General features: G+C 39.1%; 1 protein-coding gene across 29 annotated transcripts in view; it reads left to right on the forward strand.

Annotated features, from left to right (window-relative positions):
- The window catches only part of eya1 (EYA transcriptional coactivator and phosphatase 1), a 69,723-nt gene that overhangs the window by 17,191 nt on the left and 34,257 nt on the right, over window positions 1-18,275 (forward strand). For 4 of the 29 annotated variants that reach the window (XM_023950126.2, XM_023950129.2, XM_023950128.2 and 1 more), the window contains exons 1-5: window positions 7,784-8,073; window positions 14,468-14,595; window positions 15,131-15,196; window positions 16,355-16,429; window positions 18,049-18,115. In XM_023950126.2, coding sequence (XP_023805894.1) covers window positions 14,472-14,595; window positions 15,131-15,196; window positions 16,355-16,429; window positions 18,049-18,115 — 332 coding nt within the window. In that variant the 5' untranslated portion in view covers window positions 7,784-8,073; window positions 14,468-14,471. Of the gene's footprint in view, window positions 1-7,631; window positions 8,074-12,844; window positions 12,907-14,467; window positions 14,596-15,130; window positions 15,197-16,354; window positions 16,430-18,048; window positions 18,116-18,275 lie in introns of those variants that run through there. The other 25 variants (XM_023950131.2, XM_023950132.2, XM_078938724.1 and 22 more) reach the window with 18 other exon arrangements.

Below are 18,275 nucleotides of genomic sequence, written 5' to 3' on the forward strand. Positions count from 1 at the left end.
CTGATATGTACTTAAAAATGCTGATGTCTATGTGTTAGTCAATTTAAATAGATCTCTATCTCCCATGTAGCCTCAGTTGTACAGAGTGCACCCTCTGCAATAGTTCTACAGTTTAGAAAAATTATGTGCTTTTACTCATCTCTTTTTTCTTTCTGGTCCAAAAGTTCTATGCCCTTTTCAGCATGCCATTCTCCTAGACCAGGGGTAGGCAAACCTTTTGACTCGTGGGCCACAAAGGGTTCTAAAATTTGACAGGAGGCTGAACCAGGAGCAGATGCGTGGCATGTTTTGGTAATCCACCTCATAAGAGTATGAAATAACATGGAATCTGGATAACAAACATGATTTTGATTGAAAATATATATTTATACATTTTTAAAACAGAGCATTTTGAAGTTTTTATTCACATGTGAACGTCAGAAAAAATAACAAATCTTCCAACAACACATGAATGCAGAATAATTTTCTGCCGCTAAACAAAGTTCAGTTTATTGTTGTAGTGCAACATCCATGAGGACACAATTACAGGGAAAAATAAAACATTTATAAGGATTATCAATATTCCAGTTTGCGGGCCCCTGGGTTGTAGTTTCCCATCCGTTTCTTAGACAAACCGAAGCAACAGGCTTATGCTTTGGCTTAAAAAGACTTTCCATTCATCAACCTTTACAATAGAGTAAGAAATAATTCTGCTGATCCTGCCTCTGGTTTAAAACACATCATCGATATGAAGATGTGTCTTTTAGAAAAAAAACCTGATGCAATGTGTCGCACATTTCTTTCAAAAAAGAAAGAAATGTGGGACACATAGTGAATGAGGCCTGGTATTCTTCCACTCAGTTTACATTTTCTAATAAATCAGAGATAAAAAAATCACTAAATTGTGTTTTCCATGTAAATTATCTGTTTGCAGTGGGCATTATTTTGCTTGTTGTTCTTATTCCGTGTGTGTTATTGTTAAACACCAACCTGCCAACAATGAGGCATTATTAGATTAAATTAGATTCATTCATTCATTCATTCATTCATTCATTCATTCATTCATTCATTCATTCATTCATTCATTCATTCATTCATTCATCTCCTAATCCGTTTTATCTCTTTCTGGTTTAGACTAAATTTAGCTTTATTGTTTAGCTTTATTACTGCACATACAAAACAATGAAACACAGTTGTCATCCAACCAAAAGTATGTTTTTTTTATATTGCAGACAATTAGTTTATAGAACGAATAAGTACTTTACAATTGTAAACGGTGTATGAAATAATAAATCGTCATATCGTCAATATGCATTCATACGACTATTTGACAGTAGGCGGAGGTCTGTAAGTATTTGTCCGAATGAGCAATTAATGCAGTGATGCAACAAAGAAGGTATTGAATACCATGAAATAAAGATGTAAACAGAAAGAATTATATTCAGTAAATGAAATGAATTAGATGAGGATATTGCATACCATGAAAATTCATTTGCATATTTTAAATGTATAGTGAAGGGTTTTACACACTGGTAATGATGTTTTTGGTCTGTGTGTGTGTGACATTGTCTAGTCTTTGTGTGGAAACAGAGTTCTGCAAAGAAACAGCTTTGTTGAAAAGGTTGTTCCTTAACCTCCTAACTCACCAACATCTGACACCATATCTGTAGAGATAATTTGTCATTTAATAGTTTTCCCTGAAGCATTTTACAGTTATTAGCCTAATATCACATAAACACAAAGGCATAGTCTTTGATACACAGTGCATTAAATCCCATTTCCTCACAAGAGACGTCACCTTCTAGCAGAGCCACTTCTGCTCCAAACACATCAAGAGGAAACAAACATGACATATGAAACTCGGAGTGTGTGTCCTTTACAAAGATGTGTTTGTAGAAAGGGAACTGCATCAGGAAGTGTGACTTCTCAGATCTCTTGGACAGCCAGAACTGATAGTTTTTATGCTTCAGTAAATTGCTTCATTTATTTCCCTCTGACTGAAACCTTTCTGATCACTTCTGGGCCATTTCCATGGCTGAAGATTTTGGAATTATAGATTAGAACGCCCTTAAAAAATGGAAACTCCCTATAAAATAGTAGTGGGGAAATTTGGACACAGCCTTAGTTTTTTTTTTTTTTTTAAAGAGAATAAAATTATACAGCTCTTCCTGCTCACTAAATATATAAATGCAGCTGTTGAGTTCTAGGAAAAACAGTTACCTAAAGGCTGTCTCCCTAGTGCACATAGATCAGTGAAACAACCAACAGATGCACAACGTCACCAAGAAGTACTGCAGAAGACTTTCTGGTGTTAGCATGTGTGTCAGCACTCTCACATATAGACTCAAACAGCATTTATACCTCTGGTTATTTTGGAACTTTATTTTATTTCATGCTAGTCATTGGCATAGCTGGAAGTCCCTGTAGTTCTGCAAGCTGTTAATAGTTCACACCAACTTCAAGGATGTAAGAATTGTGCAGCTCAGCATGTTTGCTGCTGTTGTATAAAATAAGTGACCGGTGTGCAGTTAATCCAAACTTTAGCTAATTTAAGGAGGCATGGTTGACAGAAAAACCTGCTGTTAAATCTGTCTTGGAGTTAAAAATGACTGATTGCTGTCGGAGTCCAGCAGCAGTCTTTGCTCACCACTGTTAGTGAGTAAGTTCACAAGAACAGTAGAGTTTAAACGGTTTAAACATGCAAGCGCTTGCTTAGCGACGTACCTCGAGTGTAAAAATGCAGACAAACCGCTGGCTTGCACAGCACTGCCTCTGGTGCAACTGTGTTCAGTCATTAAGCTCAGACTCAGTCTAAGTGTCTTTCATCTGGCCAATTCAAACAGACGTTTGACCCCAGACATTTGCCTAATGTGTTTTTGTTATGTGGACTCCTGGCTTCCCAAATGTCACAGTGGCTGGACTAGAGGGGGTTTGGAAAGTGTGCCACGAAGGGGAGACAGGGAGTCAGCCTGAGGGAGGGCGGGATTGCAAGACTGCAATTTTGTGTAAAACTTCTACATTTTGCAACTAAACCTGTGGAAGTTTCTGTAAAGAGAAACTCTAGTAATGACTGTGGACCAAACTCACTACAGGACCTTCTGATCAGAAGTCCGGCTCTGTGCGCTCTGCTGACCTGGGCAGCTGTGAGGGGACAGGGAGTGCCGCATGTCTAGCTGCCTGGACGGCACAAGTGACAGGCCAGTCAGTGCCAGACATTTCGGGCAACGCTGACAAATGCCTCTATTTAAATTGCCGTAAATTTATTACCAAACATAATGGCATTTTAGGGTGCAGCTGATTTTGATTTAGCAGCGTTGCTGTTCAGTTTCTATCTTTAAACCCAAATTCCACATCAGTCCCAGAACCAGTACTCAACTGAATCTAAAGTCACCCTATCTGCTTTCTAGAATCAATTTTTGTAGCAAGATGCAATTTAAGCAACCTGAAAGACAACATTTTTCAGTGATTGCATCACTGACTTTTTTTTTCCTAAAAAGATTTTGCTATCTTTATGCCTACAGTTTCTATAAACTTTGAAACTGGATATGAATAATACATGTTTTTAATTAATTATTGAAACAAATAACCGAAAAATACATTTGGCTTGCATACTTTATCTTGTCTTTTTTTTCTAAAGCTTATTGTTGTGCTTGTTTGTGTGTGATGAATAAATCTATAAGTATAATCTAGGTGTATAGCGCACCCCAAAACAGTCATCCAGATTCCTGCTATGACCTCAGAAATTATCTAAGCAATGATAGTGAAAAAAAGTTTTTTATTATTCTTTTTGTTGCTTCATTTAGCAAAATGTACTTTCAGTCAGACAACTCATGCAGTAAAAAAAATAAATACATTTTTCACATTCTTTTCGTTTGGCATTCACATTCTTTTAGTTTGGCATAAGGCTCCATACAATTCCATCAGACAAGATTTCCATAAAACTTTTGGGTAATAACTACCCTTAACGGAGCTCACAGGTGGAAGGCGAGGAGGAGGGTGGGGCGACGAACGCAGCGCTTGCGGTAAAGGAAGAGAATGAACAACTGCACACCTGGACTTAAATAGGACGCTGAACAGGTGAGTTGATTAACTGAACCGCCTTAGGGGAGAATCCTTGTACAACAGTGCTAGAGTAGTCTGCCTGAAAGGCGCCCAAGGTCGCTCATTTTTGTAACATTTTTGCCTTTCGGTAAAGTACTGTATACATTCTCTGCATAAAGCCCGCTGCAATGCTTCCAGGCCTTTAGTGAGGTCTCATTCTGAATAATAGGTCTCGGATGTGTGCTTGTTCTGCTCTTTTTGTGCCACCAGAGAGCTATAAAGTATCTGTCTGAGGATTTTCTGCGTCCTTGTAGACCTTCCCCAGGTGTGCTGTGCAGCTCATAAAGCAGGCTTTCCTCCAAAGGCGCTCTCACGGACAAATGTGTCCACAGGGAGGTTTTAACCATACACTGGTTAGTCTACATCGAGACATCTACAAAATATACAGTAGAACTGCTTTAGTAAATTACATTTGATTTCTGTCTGAGCAAAATGAGTAAATGGAGAATAATTTCACTCTTTCTTTCTTCCTGTTTGATTTGGAAGCAAGATGGCTGCAACAGTGGGCTCTCTCTGCTCCTTTGAGTCAGTGACATTGATTGAGGTTTAGCATTTCCTTTGTCTCTTACGGTCTGTGTGAGAAAGGGTTGGTGCACTTCCATATTGAGGTTCTCTGTGTTTACTTTCAGCACTGCTCCTGAGAGACACAGGCCAACCTGATGTTTGTGCACAAGCGTCTCAGGCTTTCATTCACCACTTGAAAGCTCTTCACTTGCTACTAATTTTTGAGCCTTCAGAACCATCTGTCCACACCTTCAAACCCCTTTTTTAAGGATGACAGCATGTCAACTTTAAAGAGTTTAATGAAAGCCTCTTAGATGTATACATGTTAGGTTCAAATTGATGTGATTACGACACTTAAAAGCTTTAATTTAAAAACAATGAATAAGATTTAGCTCCTTTAAAATTATTTAGTTTGTGATTTGTTTGCTTTGATTACTATCATTTTTTTTAACCATTTGTTACTTCTTGCTTTTTGAAATCAAAACAAAAGACTGTCCTCATTCTGTATTAACAATTTAAATGACAGGAAACTCAACGTTCCACACGACCTGGGGCAAGGTTGAAGTGGGAAATTAATCTATTTACTTTTTCTTCTTTTTTTTGGTATTTTGTAAGTTCGTAGGTGAACACTTCACCCGTAAATGCTTGTAAAAAAAAATACAAAACTGTTATTGTATCCCGAGTTATCCTAAGTTCAAATTTCTTTTCTTGAGGGAAAGTTTTGAATGCGTAATGCTCTTTCGAGACAAATGTCAGGAAAAAAAAGAACTTGATCCGTCCAGTGGGTGACACTGAACAAACACTGTAGTAGCTCTAACCAAACACATTTGCAGCATATGCGTGTTGAAAATATTTCAGCAGTGTCACCAAAGGCGTAAGCGTTTTGTTTCATCCGTGCTGCTTGATCCGATGTCATTCTGTTTCTTTCCCCTTTCAGATCCTTTTAGCAAACTTAATTTAGAAATGCTTTATTGTAACGATGGAGATTAAAAACGTACAAATGTTCCATTTAAATGGATGTTAGCCCCCAAAGCCTTATCTTTAAAACCCAGTCAGCCGTTTGGGGTTAAGTCTATTTCCATGTGTGTGAGAAGCTGAGGGGATAACCTGCTGGCAGCGGAGGACAGTTCAGATCTCTCCTCACTCTAAATTGCAGGCAGGCATCCCTGCAGCCCCACATGAGGACCATTGAGTCCCATCAAGATAATCCTTAATAAAGAACGGCTTCACATTTAATCTTAGCTCACTTCTCAAATTTCTAACTTGATATAGTTTTTGGCAAGTGGCTTTTTAGTGGCAATGTCAATCGAACCGCATCTGTGCATCTTTTGTTAAAGCTTCCATTTGGTAGACACGGAGAGCCTTCCAAGTTTTATTAAACAATTTTGTCATTGTTTTTAACCAAGTTGTTTGGAATTTTTTAATGAAAGTTTTTTTTTAATTATTATGTTTTATAGGTTAATAACTAACACTGAAAGTTTGTTCCTTTTTATAAAAAAATGTTTCCCTTTTAAAGCCTTTAATTTAACACTGTGGAACAAGGAAATGGTAAGGTAATCACCAGTCATATGCAGGGAAACTGCTAGGCTGGCTAAAGTCTTTATTCAAAACATCGCACAGCTTTTTATACAGGTTTGGACGAAGAAAGTCAGTTAGACATAAACAACTCTGGATAATTATAATGTGCAATTTGAAAATAACTCACTTGCAAAATCACATCTCCATCTAATTTTATGTAGCTGTCCATCAAGGCAGAGCGCCGCTGCTGAGACGCAAGGAACAGAACTGGCATCTGCACCTCTCTGCTATCAGAAATAGTCACCTGAGAGTCCCCTAGCATCTATTATTAGGCAATTGAGTTACCAAGAATGTGTTCTTTTGTGCAATATATTGTGCAATATATTTTATGCTCCAATATTGTAACAGGATCCTGTGGGTTTACCTGTGGGCTGTTGGCTTGGTGAAAGGAGGCGGCACATGCATGTCCACGTTATCACTGCAGTGTGTTTAAATCAGGCAGAGTGCAGCTTGGATCTATTTCTGTCGGCTGCTTGTTGACGACAGGGAAGCTGGACGGCATTGACCTGCTTTTACTTTGAAATCCAAACAAGAGCTGATGCGTCAGAGAAAGAACACTTTTTTATTATAATTCAGATTTAAAAAATGTCTCTCTGTTAGATGTACACATCTTTAATTGATCAATCTACGTATAATAAACGTTTGAAAATAGCACATTTGTTGCCCCGCTACCAACACAGCACACTATTCTTGCAGACCTGAATGTTCTTTCTCTCTCAACACCTCCTTACCATAGTAAATGTGTGATTTCCTCTCTCCTCAGACCCATTTATCAGTATTTCGGTTGCTGTTTCTTTTGCAGTTTTTATTTTTGCTAAAATAAAACAAATATTCAATGGGTCATTGATGTGTCTACCAACTGATATTCTTAGAAATAAAGTCCTGACATATTGCGTCAAAATCTGTTCAAGGTTCGTCTGCAGCTCGGATAAACCTGCAGTTTCAGCTCGTCGGTAGCGCCGTGGCCTTGTGCTGAAGCTTTACACAGTTGAAATAATAACCTGGAGCAGACAGAAGGCAGTCATTACCTTGCACACAGACTCTGCATGTATGTGTTGACGGAGGACTTCCACTAGAGTGCCGTGGAGATGGGCAGAGCCGAGCCTTCCAGCCGCTGTTAGACCTGTGGATCTGCATCACCTTGGCTAATGACCCCCTTTTTTTGGCCCACTAAGATCCTGCTATGACAGAAAATCCATCTAGAGTTTTCAAGAAAAAAAACTCTAAAATGTGGTTTTCTGTGGGGGGAAAAAAGGGAGCATAACAAAAACAGGAGACTAAAGAGGGGGAGAGGAAATGTTTGAGCCCCTGGGGCATGTGAGCACGGCCTGCTGTTCCAGTGCAGAGAGCTGCCATTTCATTGTCTTGGTCTCCACTGATACGATCTAGAGAGGACTCTGTTTCTGAAAGCTTTGAGTGAATGACATATGGGGAGCTTGTGTGAGGCGAAACACCCCCGTGCCGCTTCCAGGACTCGAAGTCTTCCTGTGAGAGAGCTCCGTGCAATTTTTCTGCTTTTTCAAACAGCAGCAGCCTCCCTCTCACTCTCATTCACCACTCTTCTCCCTCCCGCCCTCTTTTTTTCTGTTGCTCTCACTCCCCCTTTTTTTTCTCTCTTCCTCAGACAGCCACCAGTCACTGGCCGAAGCAGTAATCCAACAACTCTTTCTCAACAGACAGTCTCCTGAGAGAGCGCGCAGGGCTCCAAGGCTTCTAACACCTAAAATGAAAAAGAAAAAAGTAGTCCTGTATTAACAGTTGACGTGCTACAGACTCTACCAGCACCCGAGACCTGTTGAACAAAGTGTGTCATCCCGTCTACTGGACTGACTGACCTTTTTCCACCAGATTTCTGCTTAGAAACGACGGCACAGGAGGGGATAAACACACAGGGATTCATCTATAATTTCAGTGAGTATGGTTTAAACTTTTCTATGTGATGTTTACAGCCGATGTGTTGTTGATTCATCTTTGACTTCTTCTTTCACTATTTTGTAGACTGAGAATCATTTCTTTTATCACTTTATTGCATATATTCCACAATTTAAAAAAAAAGTACAAAAATGTTTCCTTAAACTACCAAATTTATACATATATATATATATATATATATATATATATATATATATATATATTTAGTATATCTCTTAATTGATCTTGTAAATAGAATGATTAAAACAAAACATTGCGTACATTTAAATTAGAACATGATGCTCTTTGAGTCATTTTAGTTGTTATGCCTTGTAAATTTGAAAAACGTCCCCGTGTTCTGATGTAATTATAGGCGTGATTGAAATAGTATTGAAAATAGTAGGTTAAAATTAGGAGTTAAAATTTGTATTTTTAGTTAAAATGTGCAAATACAAAATTGAAATGTTTAACTTCCGTACCGTGATTAGGATATTTGTAAAAATAGCTGTTTTACTATTTATTCTACAATTATTTGACAGTATCCATTTCTTTAATTTGTCCTGGCCTCCTGGCTGTATTTTGCTTGGTGGAAGACGACCCGCTTTAGTTTCTTTTTCTACTAGAAGAACAGAAAAACTAAGCCAGTTAAAGCAGCTGACATTTGAGGCCATCTGCTGAGCCTAGGAATGCTGCAGGCGGACCTGCAAGCCTCTCAGCGTCTGATCAAGACAACAGGCCTCGACTCCCGGCCGTGCTGCGTCTCCGCTCGCCGCTATTCCACGTGCAGCGAAACTGACTCGCCGGGCTGTAATCAGCAGCCCCTCTAATTGAAGGATGTTCTGGTTTAATGTTCTGTGCACGATGACAGCCTTGCATCCCAAGTCAGGGAATTATTGCAAGACATGTTTGTTTGTTTGTACAGAGCTCTTTAATTCCCGTTTCCCTTTTTAAGCTTAAATTCATGTCATTTTCCAACGTCTGCCTCTTTTTCTAGTGTTTGGAAAGGTGTGTGTTAATGACAGAGAGGACATTAAGACTTTAGGGTAGGCTTGTGAGGGAGCTCGCTCGGAGAGTGGCTTTTACTCCGTAGACAAACATGACAGTGTGTGTTTTTGTGTGTGTGCTGCCTGCTGCAGCTATTCACACACTCACAATAACCCTATTTATCCAATTAAGAGATAATGAGCAGCTTGATTTGGTGCTGTTTACACTGTGTATTTGCATTACATATGGAGAGATCGGTGTTTCAGCTCTTCACGCACGCGTAGCAGCAGTGCGCGGTGGTGACGGTGCCATTGTTTGCCCAAGGACTGATGATTTCCGAATGGATGCGTCTAGCCGTTCGGGCCCATCGGCAGGGAGATTGAAAATGGGGAAAGAGACAACGCTAATTGATGCAGCCTAGCTCAGCTGGAGGAGGGGTGAAAAGAGGACAAAACCAATAGAGACCCACTATTAAGTCAGGCAATTAGCAAATACAAGTTGTTTACTAAATACTAGGGAATGGTGTTTTGCTAACACGCCATTGTTTGGATGTAAAATCCAGTAGATGGAGCAGGAAATGAGGTTTTTGGTGATTGACATTTTTCAATCATTGATATTATTTTCTGTCTCTGTAAATACTTCCTTGTTGTACCGTCTAATCAGGAAAATTTCAGAAAAAGGAACTAAAAAACTCAACAGAAAAATGTTTGTTGTGCCTACATTTAATCTACAGTGAATAACTTTCTTCTTTTTTTAAACAAAATATAAATTCTCATCATTTTTTTTCTGAAAAACCATCATATCTTTTGTATTGGAATAAAAATCAGCACAAGTACAAAAATCTTTATAGGTTTGTCCTTGTTAGAACCTTCTCTGCAGATATGTTGATCGGTAGCCTGTGATAAACTGTCCACCTTAAATCTTGTTTGATTGGCCCTCAATCGGCAAAGTGGACCTTCTGGAAATAATTTTAAAGGTTGAAGAGCACAGTATTAACAGATTTAATGTAGCTATTGAGTGAATTGCTGGAGCACAGTGTCAGATAGGGGAGAATTCCACATCGGCAAGCAGCACGTTCCTTGAAAACTGAGCTTCTTATTCAGACGAGGGGGAAATTTTTGTTTTTCTGGGGAGCATCAAAAGGCGTCCATAATTTGTTGTCAGTAGCCTTTTTTGTGTATTGATTTAAAATGCACACAGAATAAATAAAATGGGTTTTCTTTTATGTAAATTATTATTTTTATCCCTAATAACGAACAGACAAAAGCTATAAGTCACATATTTTTTAGGATTCATTTAATTTAGTAATATAAAATAAATGGTTCATTTTTTGGTTTTTGGGCATCCATCTTTTTTTGTTTTCTTTTTTTGACCATGTAAGTGAAGTGCACCATTTTATAAACTGCGCCTAGTTCCACTCACATCTGTGTCCAATATTTGTCTGCATCTACATTCTTTTCGAGTGGATTTATTTTTCCTGGGCCACCATGTGGATTCAGCTGACCAGCTTAAGTGGGGATTAGTTGTTTTAAAGTTAGAATTTGATTAAAGCATTGTTTAGTAAAACCTGCAGTGCGCAGCACTTGGTTTTTTGGGATTGTCGCACTCTACTTCATTAAAAAATCTGAAAGTTTTGTTCAGGTTTGGCTGCTAGATTTTTATGCACAGCAGTTTTTGTCATAGCTGTGAAAATGTAAAAAAAAATATTATGACAGTAAAGCAAATAAATTCAAACTTTATCAAAAAAAGCTCTTGTTTTTATAGAAAAAATGAATTAAAAATAAATGAAAAAAAATCATGTTTGCCAGGCATTTTGCTTGCTGCAGTAACAAATGCTACAGCCAATATTTCTTTTTAAAAGTACATCTTTTGAGTTTGGACTTTTTTTTTCTTTATAAGGGTAAACTAACCTCCATGAATGAAGCAAGTTGCAGCACCTTTTCTCCTTGATGACACTTCCAGCGGTCCATGCAGCCAGGCTTTGTTCCTGCTGGCTTCAAAGACTTGGCAGTTCAGGTTGAAGTGAGACGCACATCAAACAATCTGACTTCTGCCCCTTCTTAAACAATAAATATTTAGCGGTGAAGAAGAAAGGTTTGCTTATCCATCTCCCTCTTCCATCTTCTTTGCTCCCTTTCCCTCTTCACCTGGTTGGTTTCACCTGCTGGCACTGATGGAAACATCAGCGTGGTCATGCCTGTAACTCTCTGTGCTGCTAAAGACAGACACCAGCCACTATGCACCAGCGCACATCCCCAGCGCTTCCCCCTCCAACCCTGTGATCGCTGTTAATGTGCTGTGGCAAAATGTGTTCCTCCGTCCTCCACTGTTGTTTTTTTTTTTTTTTCAGATATTGATCTGAAAGATTTGTAAATTTTGCAAAATGAAATGAATATTATTTTTAAAGATGGCTCTGCTGCAAGCAGAGGTAGGAGAAAGCAAATTGTAAGGCTGGGATGGTATTCATGAAGGCTTTGCTTTGGTGTGAAGAGCAAAGCTGGCTGAAAAAAAAAAAAACGTAAGACCGCCTGGCTCAGGTTACCCTTGCTCATGTAAACAGACAGCCATTAAAAAAAATCATACCAGGATCTTTGAAAAAAGACCTTATGTCTTTTTTTTTCTAACCACATGAATACCTATGACCTCTTTTGGACCCTTTATTCCCGTAGTGGGTCGGAGTCAAATCCAATAGAGCGCCACAGCAATGCAAGTATATGGCTCCGCTTGATGTTTGCAGAGAGACAAGCCGAGCGGGAGTGGACAGCAAAATGTAACTGTCAGCTAAAGGAGAGTAATAGAGGCATTTGCAGCGTCATAGGAAACATATGTGGCTCCATATGCTCTCCATGTTCTTGTTTCCAGTCTCTTGCATTGTCTAAGATGCACCACTGATCTGGGGGCCTCCAAAGTGCCCCTGTGTCAGAGATGTGAATGTGTGTGTATGAGGGTGTGCGTTGACGCGGGGCCTCTGAAATGCTCTATGCATGAGTGTGTGCGGCGTGAGTTATGTATCTTATAAAACAAAAAATAGGAGCTTTTTTTTCTATCAATAAAAAGGGTTTAAATAATAAAATTGTGATATAAAATAGAGAGTAAGTTGTGAAGTTGGTGAACTGCCGGTCTTCGTGCTGCAGCATAGCCCCAGGCGGGGGCAGGTCTATAGGGAGCAGCCCTGATGGTCATTAGGACCTGTCAGTACGCCTGGAGGAGGAGTGCTGATAAATTTCAGATAGTGTCAATTGCAGATGAAAGATCTGCTGAAGATGCTAGGGGTGTCACGCTTGACTTACCGCTGCTCAACAAGTCCCATCTTCCTTCCAGCAGCAGGCTACCTGAAGCAGGGAAGTAGGCAGGCTCTCCCACACTCCGCTGCCCCTCAGCCCCTTTCGAACCCCAACCCCTCACCCCTCTGCCTACCTTCACCCCCCCCCACCTCACCCCTTCCTGCTTACCTTGGCTAAGCCGCTTTACATGTTGATTGGGGGAGGGCTAATCCAGTTTGCAGCTGTCGTAGACCAATGATGAATCACCTTTCCGTCATTTGGCTGTGCTCCCCTTGCAAAGGAGGAGGAGGAGGGAAGACCTGGAGGAGGAAACAACAGTGGAGCAGGGCTGCGGCTCAGAGAGAGACAATGTGAACCTCTGTTCCCCAGCCAGCCTTCTCTTCCCATTCTGCTTCAGAATAACAATAATGTTTTCTCAGACAAGCCTTTTTGTGTCTCGGATGGCTCCGGACTGTGACATTGAGCTGCGATAACAAGGAGTGACATTGTTTCCTCTGGGGCAGGTGGAGGTAGAGAAAAGAAAGGGGAGTGTGGTTTGAGAGGACTCATGGCCATCTAAGTCCAGGTAAGAGCACCATTGTGGCATTTGCAGCAGCTCCAGAGACATGAAGCCCTCTGTGTGGCATCACAGATTAGTGTTCAGACGTTGCTAGTATTTCCCGGGTAATATCAATGCTGTGGAAAGTGACTGTGGGGGATTTTGAACCAGCAGTCCACGGGCAGAGATCTCAGATATAGCGCAGGACTAAGTAACATGGTTGCAAGAAAACGGACAAAGCTTATTCTGGATCATCTTGAAGGATTGTATTAGTAAAGGGTTGATATTTTTATATTCTATTTTGGTCTACTTTTTGCAGCCTATGACATTGTTTTGATGGAATAGTACAAAAAATGGATTTGTGCATGTTTTTATTTTGTCCACACGAAAAATAAAACTTTATATTTTTTTAAGAATTTGTGTACACTTGATAGTTGAAGCACATAATTGAGTTGGCTTATGTCAGACTTGTCAGAGTAATTTAACCATTTATCTAAATAATTGTTTATCTGCATTGGACCAAGAAATAATCTGATTTTTACAAACTGCAAGGACAGGCCCCTTGGAAATAGTTTTAAAATTCTTACCCCATTGGCAGATTTTCTTTAAATAAGCAAAAAATACATAAATAAATCTGCCAATGGGGTAAGGAAAATAGTTTTACTAAGGAATTCTTATTTTAAGAAAAAATATTCTAGTCACTAAGACATATTTTCTTGAAAAACGTTTGTTTTTCGTGGAAGACAGAAATTAATTTGATTTTTCTTTAAACGAGTCTTTTTACATACTTTTAAGATTCAGTTTTGCAGTGCAGAAAACATTTTAACCCAATTCTATCAACTGGCAGTTGACAACAGATGAACGAGTGAGACGCAGTGTTTGTACTTTTGAAATCACTCGTTCATTCTCTCCGTTCATGTGTCTTTGTGCGATCAAATCCTTTGAACACACGAACGGGAAGACAGAATAATGTTTTCAGTGGCGTGGTCCTTAGTGCAAACACAGAAACAATTGAGAAGCTTGCCAGAGCAAACACATGGCTCATGAGCTTCTCATCTGCCCATCACTGAGGAGCTGGCTCCTATAATCAGACAGAGTGCTGCACTTTTAACAGGCACAGTAAGCATGGCCTCAAACCAGCAAACATCTGCTAACAGTCATCATTACCACACAAAACAATATACACTTAAGACCATTTTTGATTCGTGAAACGGCTGGCTAATTTGACAGTAAATATTGTGTTTGCAGCTTGATAAGTGCTGGGATTCAGACAGTTTCCATGAGTAAATTTAGATATCTTCCTGTTTGTTTTCTTGATTCCCTCAAATATTTACATTTTTTTTGCGTTTCTGTCTTAGTTCCCTAGATTGTCATTATTTTTAAATGTTGACGTGGTGCTGTCATGCTCAGTTGTGTACAGTAATATCCAGCGTTTTTGCTCCCGCAGCCTCCGCTTGCCTTGTGCATTTTTACAGCTATGCATGCTGTGTACAGGCCATTGTGTATCAGAGCTTAGAGCCTTCCCTGAAACCAGAGTGATGTGTGTAATTTGATTTGGTGTGTGCATGTGTGTGTGTGTTTCTGCCAGGTCTATGGAAATGCAGGATCTAGCCAGTCCTCACAGCCGAGTAAGTGGAAGCAGTGAGTCTCCTAATGGTCCCAACCTCGACAACTCGCACATCACTAACAATTCCATGACACCTAATGGCACTGAAGGTACGATTATGGGCCAGTGTTTGATTTTTGTTTAAAAATGTTGAGGAAAAGTTTAAAAATGGAAATCTAATGAATAAAACAAATTATTTTCTAGCAGAGATAAGTGGACTTTAAAAACAAAAACAGAAAAACTTTCAAAGCATCGGTTTTGCTTGCGCTGGTGATTAGATACAGAACTACATCGTATTCTTTATGTTTAAGTATTTTTATTCTCCATTGACTACTAGCTGTTTTTTTAAGTAACCATGTAATTATTCAAAGCCCACAGCATGGAAATGATCAAACTTTGCATGTGGTCTCTACTGTACATAGTTATTTACTCAGGTGATTCGGCCACGCTTTAAATCTGAGCCTTTGTTTAGTGAAGCAGTCATGCTCATTTCACAAACCAACAAGTTATTAAAATCGTTCATCAAACTCTTTGGCTTCGCATTTGCCTGAAGCTCTGGGCTTTTTTTTTTTTCTTCATGACGCAGGGCCCGTAGTCATAATGCAGATTATCCTGTGTTGCTTCACCATTCTTTCTTTCCCATAGGTGATAACATCACAATGCTTACCACTGCAGACTGGTTGTTAGGTTCTAACTCAGAGTCCACTGCAGGTTTGTCTTCTTTTGGTGACACGTTGAAAGGACAATACTTGGTGTTTTGCCCAGAGTAAACTGTGGGGTTGTGCCTTTGGAACACTTCTAAAAAAAAGTGTGAATTAGTTCTCCATAAAGGAATAGTTTATCTCCTGCAAACGAAATTGCCTCAACTATTGTGCCTTTCATTTAAAGAGTGTAGTATTTATTGTACTTTTGTGGCATTGTGTTTCAAGCATGGTTTGACACCACCAGCCTTGAGTTTATTGACTGTTCGGAGCGTGAACTTGCATTCTGATCTTCTGTTTTGGATGTTCCTAGCAGTTTCCTGAATTTAATAGCTATTGTGTGCTATGTGGTTTGAGTGAGTGCTAGTTCATGCATGCACTTTACCTCTGTGTTTTTTTTTGGTTTTGTTTTTTATTCTACCAGCATCTTGCTTTGAGGCATTGCTCCTCATAACAGCGTGTTTCTGCATTGAGTAAGCCAGGCAGAAACATGTAAAACATGACAACGAATGGTTTCTGCAGCCATGAGGGATTCCACTGAGCATGACTCCCTTTACCCACATTGTCAATTTGTTTTGCCAAAAATGAAAAGAGGGAGAGAAAAGAAGAAATCCCACCGCCTGCCTGAAATGAGATGGATGGATTTCAAAGAGTCATAAGCTGTCAGATATCTGTGAAATTGTCTCTGCAAAGCTATGGCTGTATAATAGAGTCGAGGTCAAACTGCGTTTGCTACACTCTTAAAATGATTTTATACACCATATATTTCCCTGACATTTCAATTTGCCGCCACAACTCTGCAACAACTCTTCTTTGAAAGAGTTTACTTTTAGTGGTGTTTTTGTGCATTAATTATTTATTGCAATAAAAATGTTGTGTTTATGTTTTGGCTTTAATGCAAAAAAAAATTATGAATTATTTATTTTTTTAAATCACACTTCTCTATAAAAAGTAAATTGTTAAGGAAACTACATTAACTTTTGCAGAAGTTGCATTTTGTATTTTTTGATGGTTTTTGGCAAATTCCTTAACCACACACTCTTCTCTATTTTATAGTTTTTCTTCTATTTTCTTCATATTTATGTCCTGATATGGTTGACAAGTTTATTTATTTTATATCCATTTAGTTTTTATTTCATTTGTTGATGTATTTTCTTCTTCTTTTCAGTTAAAACAGAGCCAATGAGCAGCGGTGAAATTGCCTCCTCAGTTGCAGACCCTCTAGACAGCTTCTCAGGATCAGGTAAGAGGAAAAGTTTTTTGGGGGGGGGAATGTGGGGCAATATACGTGCAGAGCCGGTTGAGATGAACCTAAAGATGGGTCACTGATTAGCCCGGCCTCATGACGTGGTTAAAACAGCATTTTGTGTCAGTTGCTAAACGCTTTCTTGAGTCAGCATTTAAATGTGCTGCGTTTGCTTGCATGTGTGCTCTGTCTGTTGGTTCCCATGTCCGTGAAGATTGAATGATCACCTGTCATAGTCAGAACCTGTCTGTCCAGGGGAGTGACACGGTGTCTCCGTGGTCTTCAGTCTCCACGGACTGTTACTCTATCGCCCTGTCAGAGGCAGGGTTTTCACACCTGTCTTTCAGCAAGGAAACATCACTGAGACAAACACACATGCATATTTAAACTCATTGCTAAATAAAGCCAAGGCTACGGAGTATTACATGCATAGTGGGAATTGTTATTGAAATGTTTGTAAATGTGATCATTCTTTTATTTTTTATTTTTTCATTCAAATTTAATGTTTTTAATGTCAACAAAAAGTAATAATATTTTCTGTAGGTTTTTGGTACCAGCAGCACATTTAACTTGCTGCAAATATTCCTGGATCTCCTGTGCTGTTTAACTTTTCTGATATTTAGCAGCAGCTCCACAGAAACCATTATGTGTCTTTTGCCTGACTATATTAGTGAAATGTAGTAATCGTATAGCTCCTATCCTCCAAGGGGAAAACCCAAAGTGCCGTGCAGAGGAGAAACTTTTGTTTTGTGGCAGGTGCTGCTGATACGGGAAGTCTTCAGTGTTATTAATGTGTGTGAAGGGTTACCGTTTCATACAGTTAGCATTCCCCCACAGCCAAAGCTCGCATTTCACACGTCACAACCAATTAGACAGATGTTTCCAAACCCTGCCACCACACTGCAGCTAAATATGGAGATTGCTGCTTGTCTGGCTTTTTTCTGTTTTTAAACAGAACCGGTTTTCCCTTTTTTTTCTTAGATTTAACATATTTTACTCCCAAGATTTGCACCTCTTGTATTTTTTCAATTTTGTCTGTATTATTCTATGCTTTTTACTCCAAAAGATTAATTATTATTTATTATTATTATTGTCCTATTTAAAAAAAAAAGATGCTTAACTCCTCGGTGTCTTGTTGCTTTTTGTATTTCCGTTAATCAGATTTTATTTCCACTTTTCATCTTTCTTTTGCAATTATGTTTAAAATATGAATCAGATTTTTGCATTTACATTTTCCAATGGCCATTTTTTTATTCATCAAATTAGGAGATCACACTTGTGGCTTTTTTAAAACTAAACCAACTAAAGCCACCAGCTGAGACACAGACTATTGTGTGTGTGTGTGTGTGCGCATGTGCATGCATGTATGTGTGCTCACACAAGCAGTCGTCATGACAGCCGAGCACAGATCTGCCAAAGAACCTCATGTTCTTACCTGATTATTTTACTTCATTATTGCTTTTCGTCTCTGACCTTAAATAGGTTTACCACAATAAATAGAGCAGTGCAGTGTATTCGAGGCTTCCTTGGACTCCAGAAGTTCTTTTGACAAAAGACAATATTTACCTTATTCCTTAATGTTTGAATATGTGCTTGCTTCTTTTAACTCCCCTCAGCTATTGGAACCAGTGGCTTCAGCCCAAGACAAACGCACCAGTTCTCTCCGCAGATTTACCCTTCCAAGTAAGGTTTCTTTTATTTTTTTTATAAAAAATAAGCAGCATCCCGCTTCATTTAGATCTTTAATTAGATCCTCCTGCTGGACCGGGCTTTTTTCTCCTCTTTGTTTGGCTGGATGTTTAAAGCTTGTGCACTCTAAAAATCTGCCGTATTTATTATCTTG

This window comes from Oryzias latipes, chromosome 20 (genome assembly GCF_053564925.1).
Source record: "Oryzias latipes strain Hd-rR chromosome 20, Olatipes_Hd-rR_3.1".
In the NCBI taxonomy this organism is placed as follows: Eukaryota; Metazoa; Chordata; class Actinopteri; order Beloniformes; family Adrianichthyidae; genus Oryzias; species Oryzias latipes.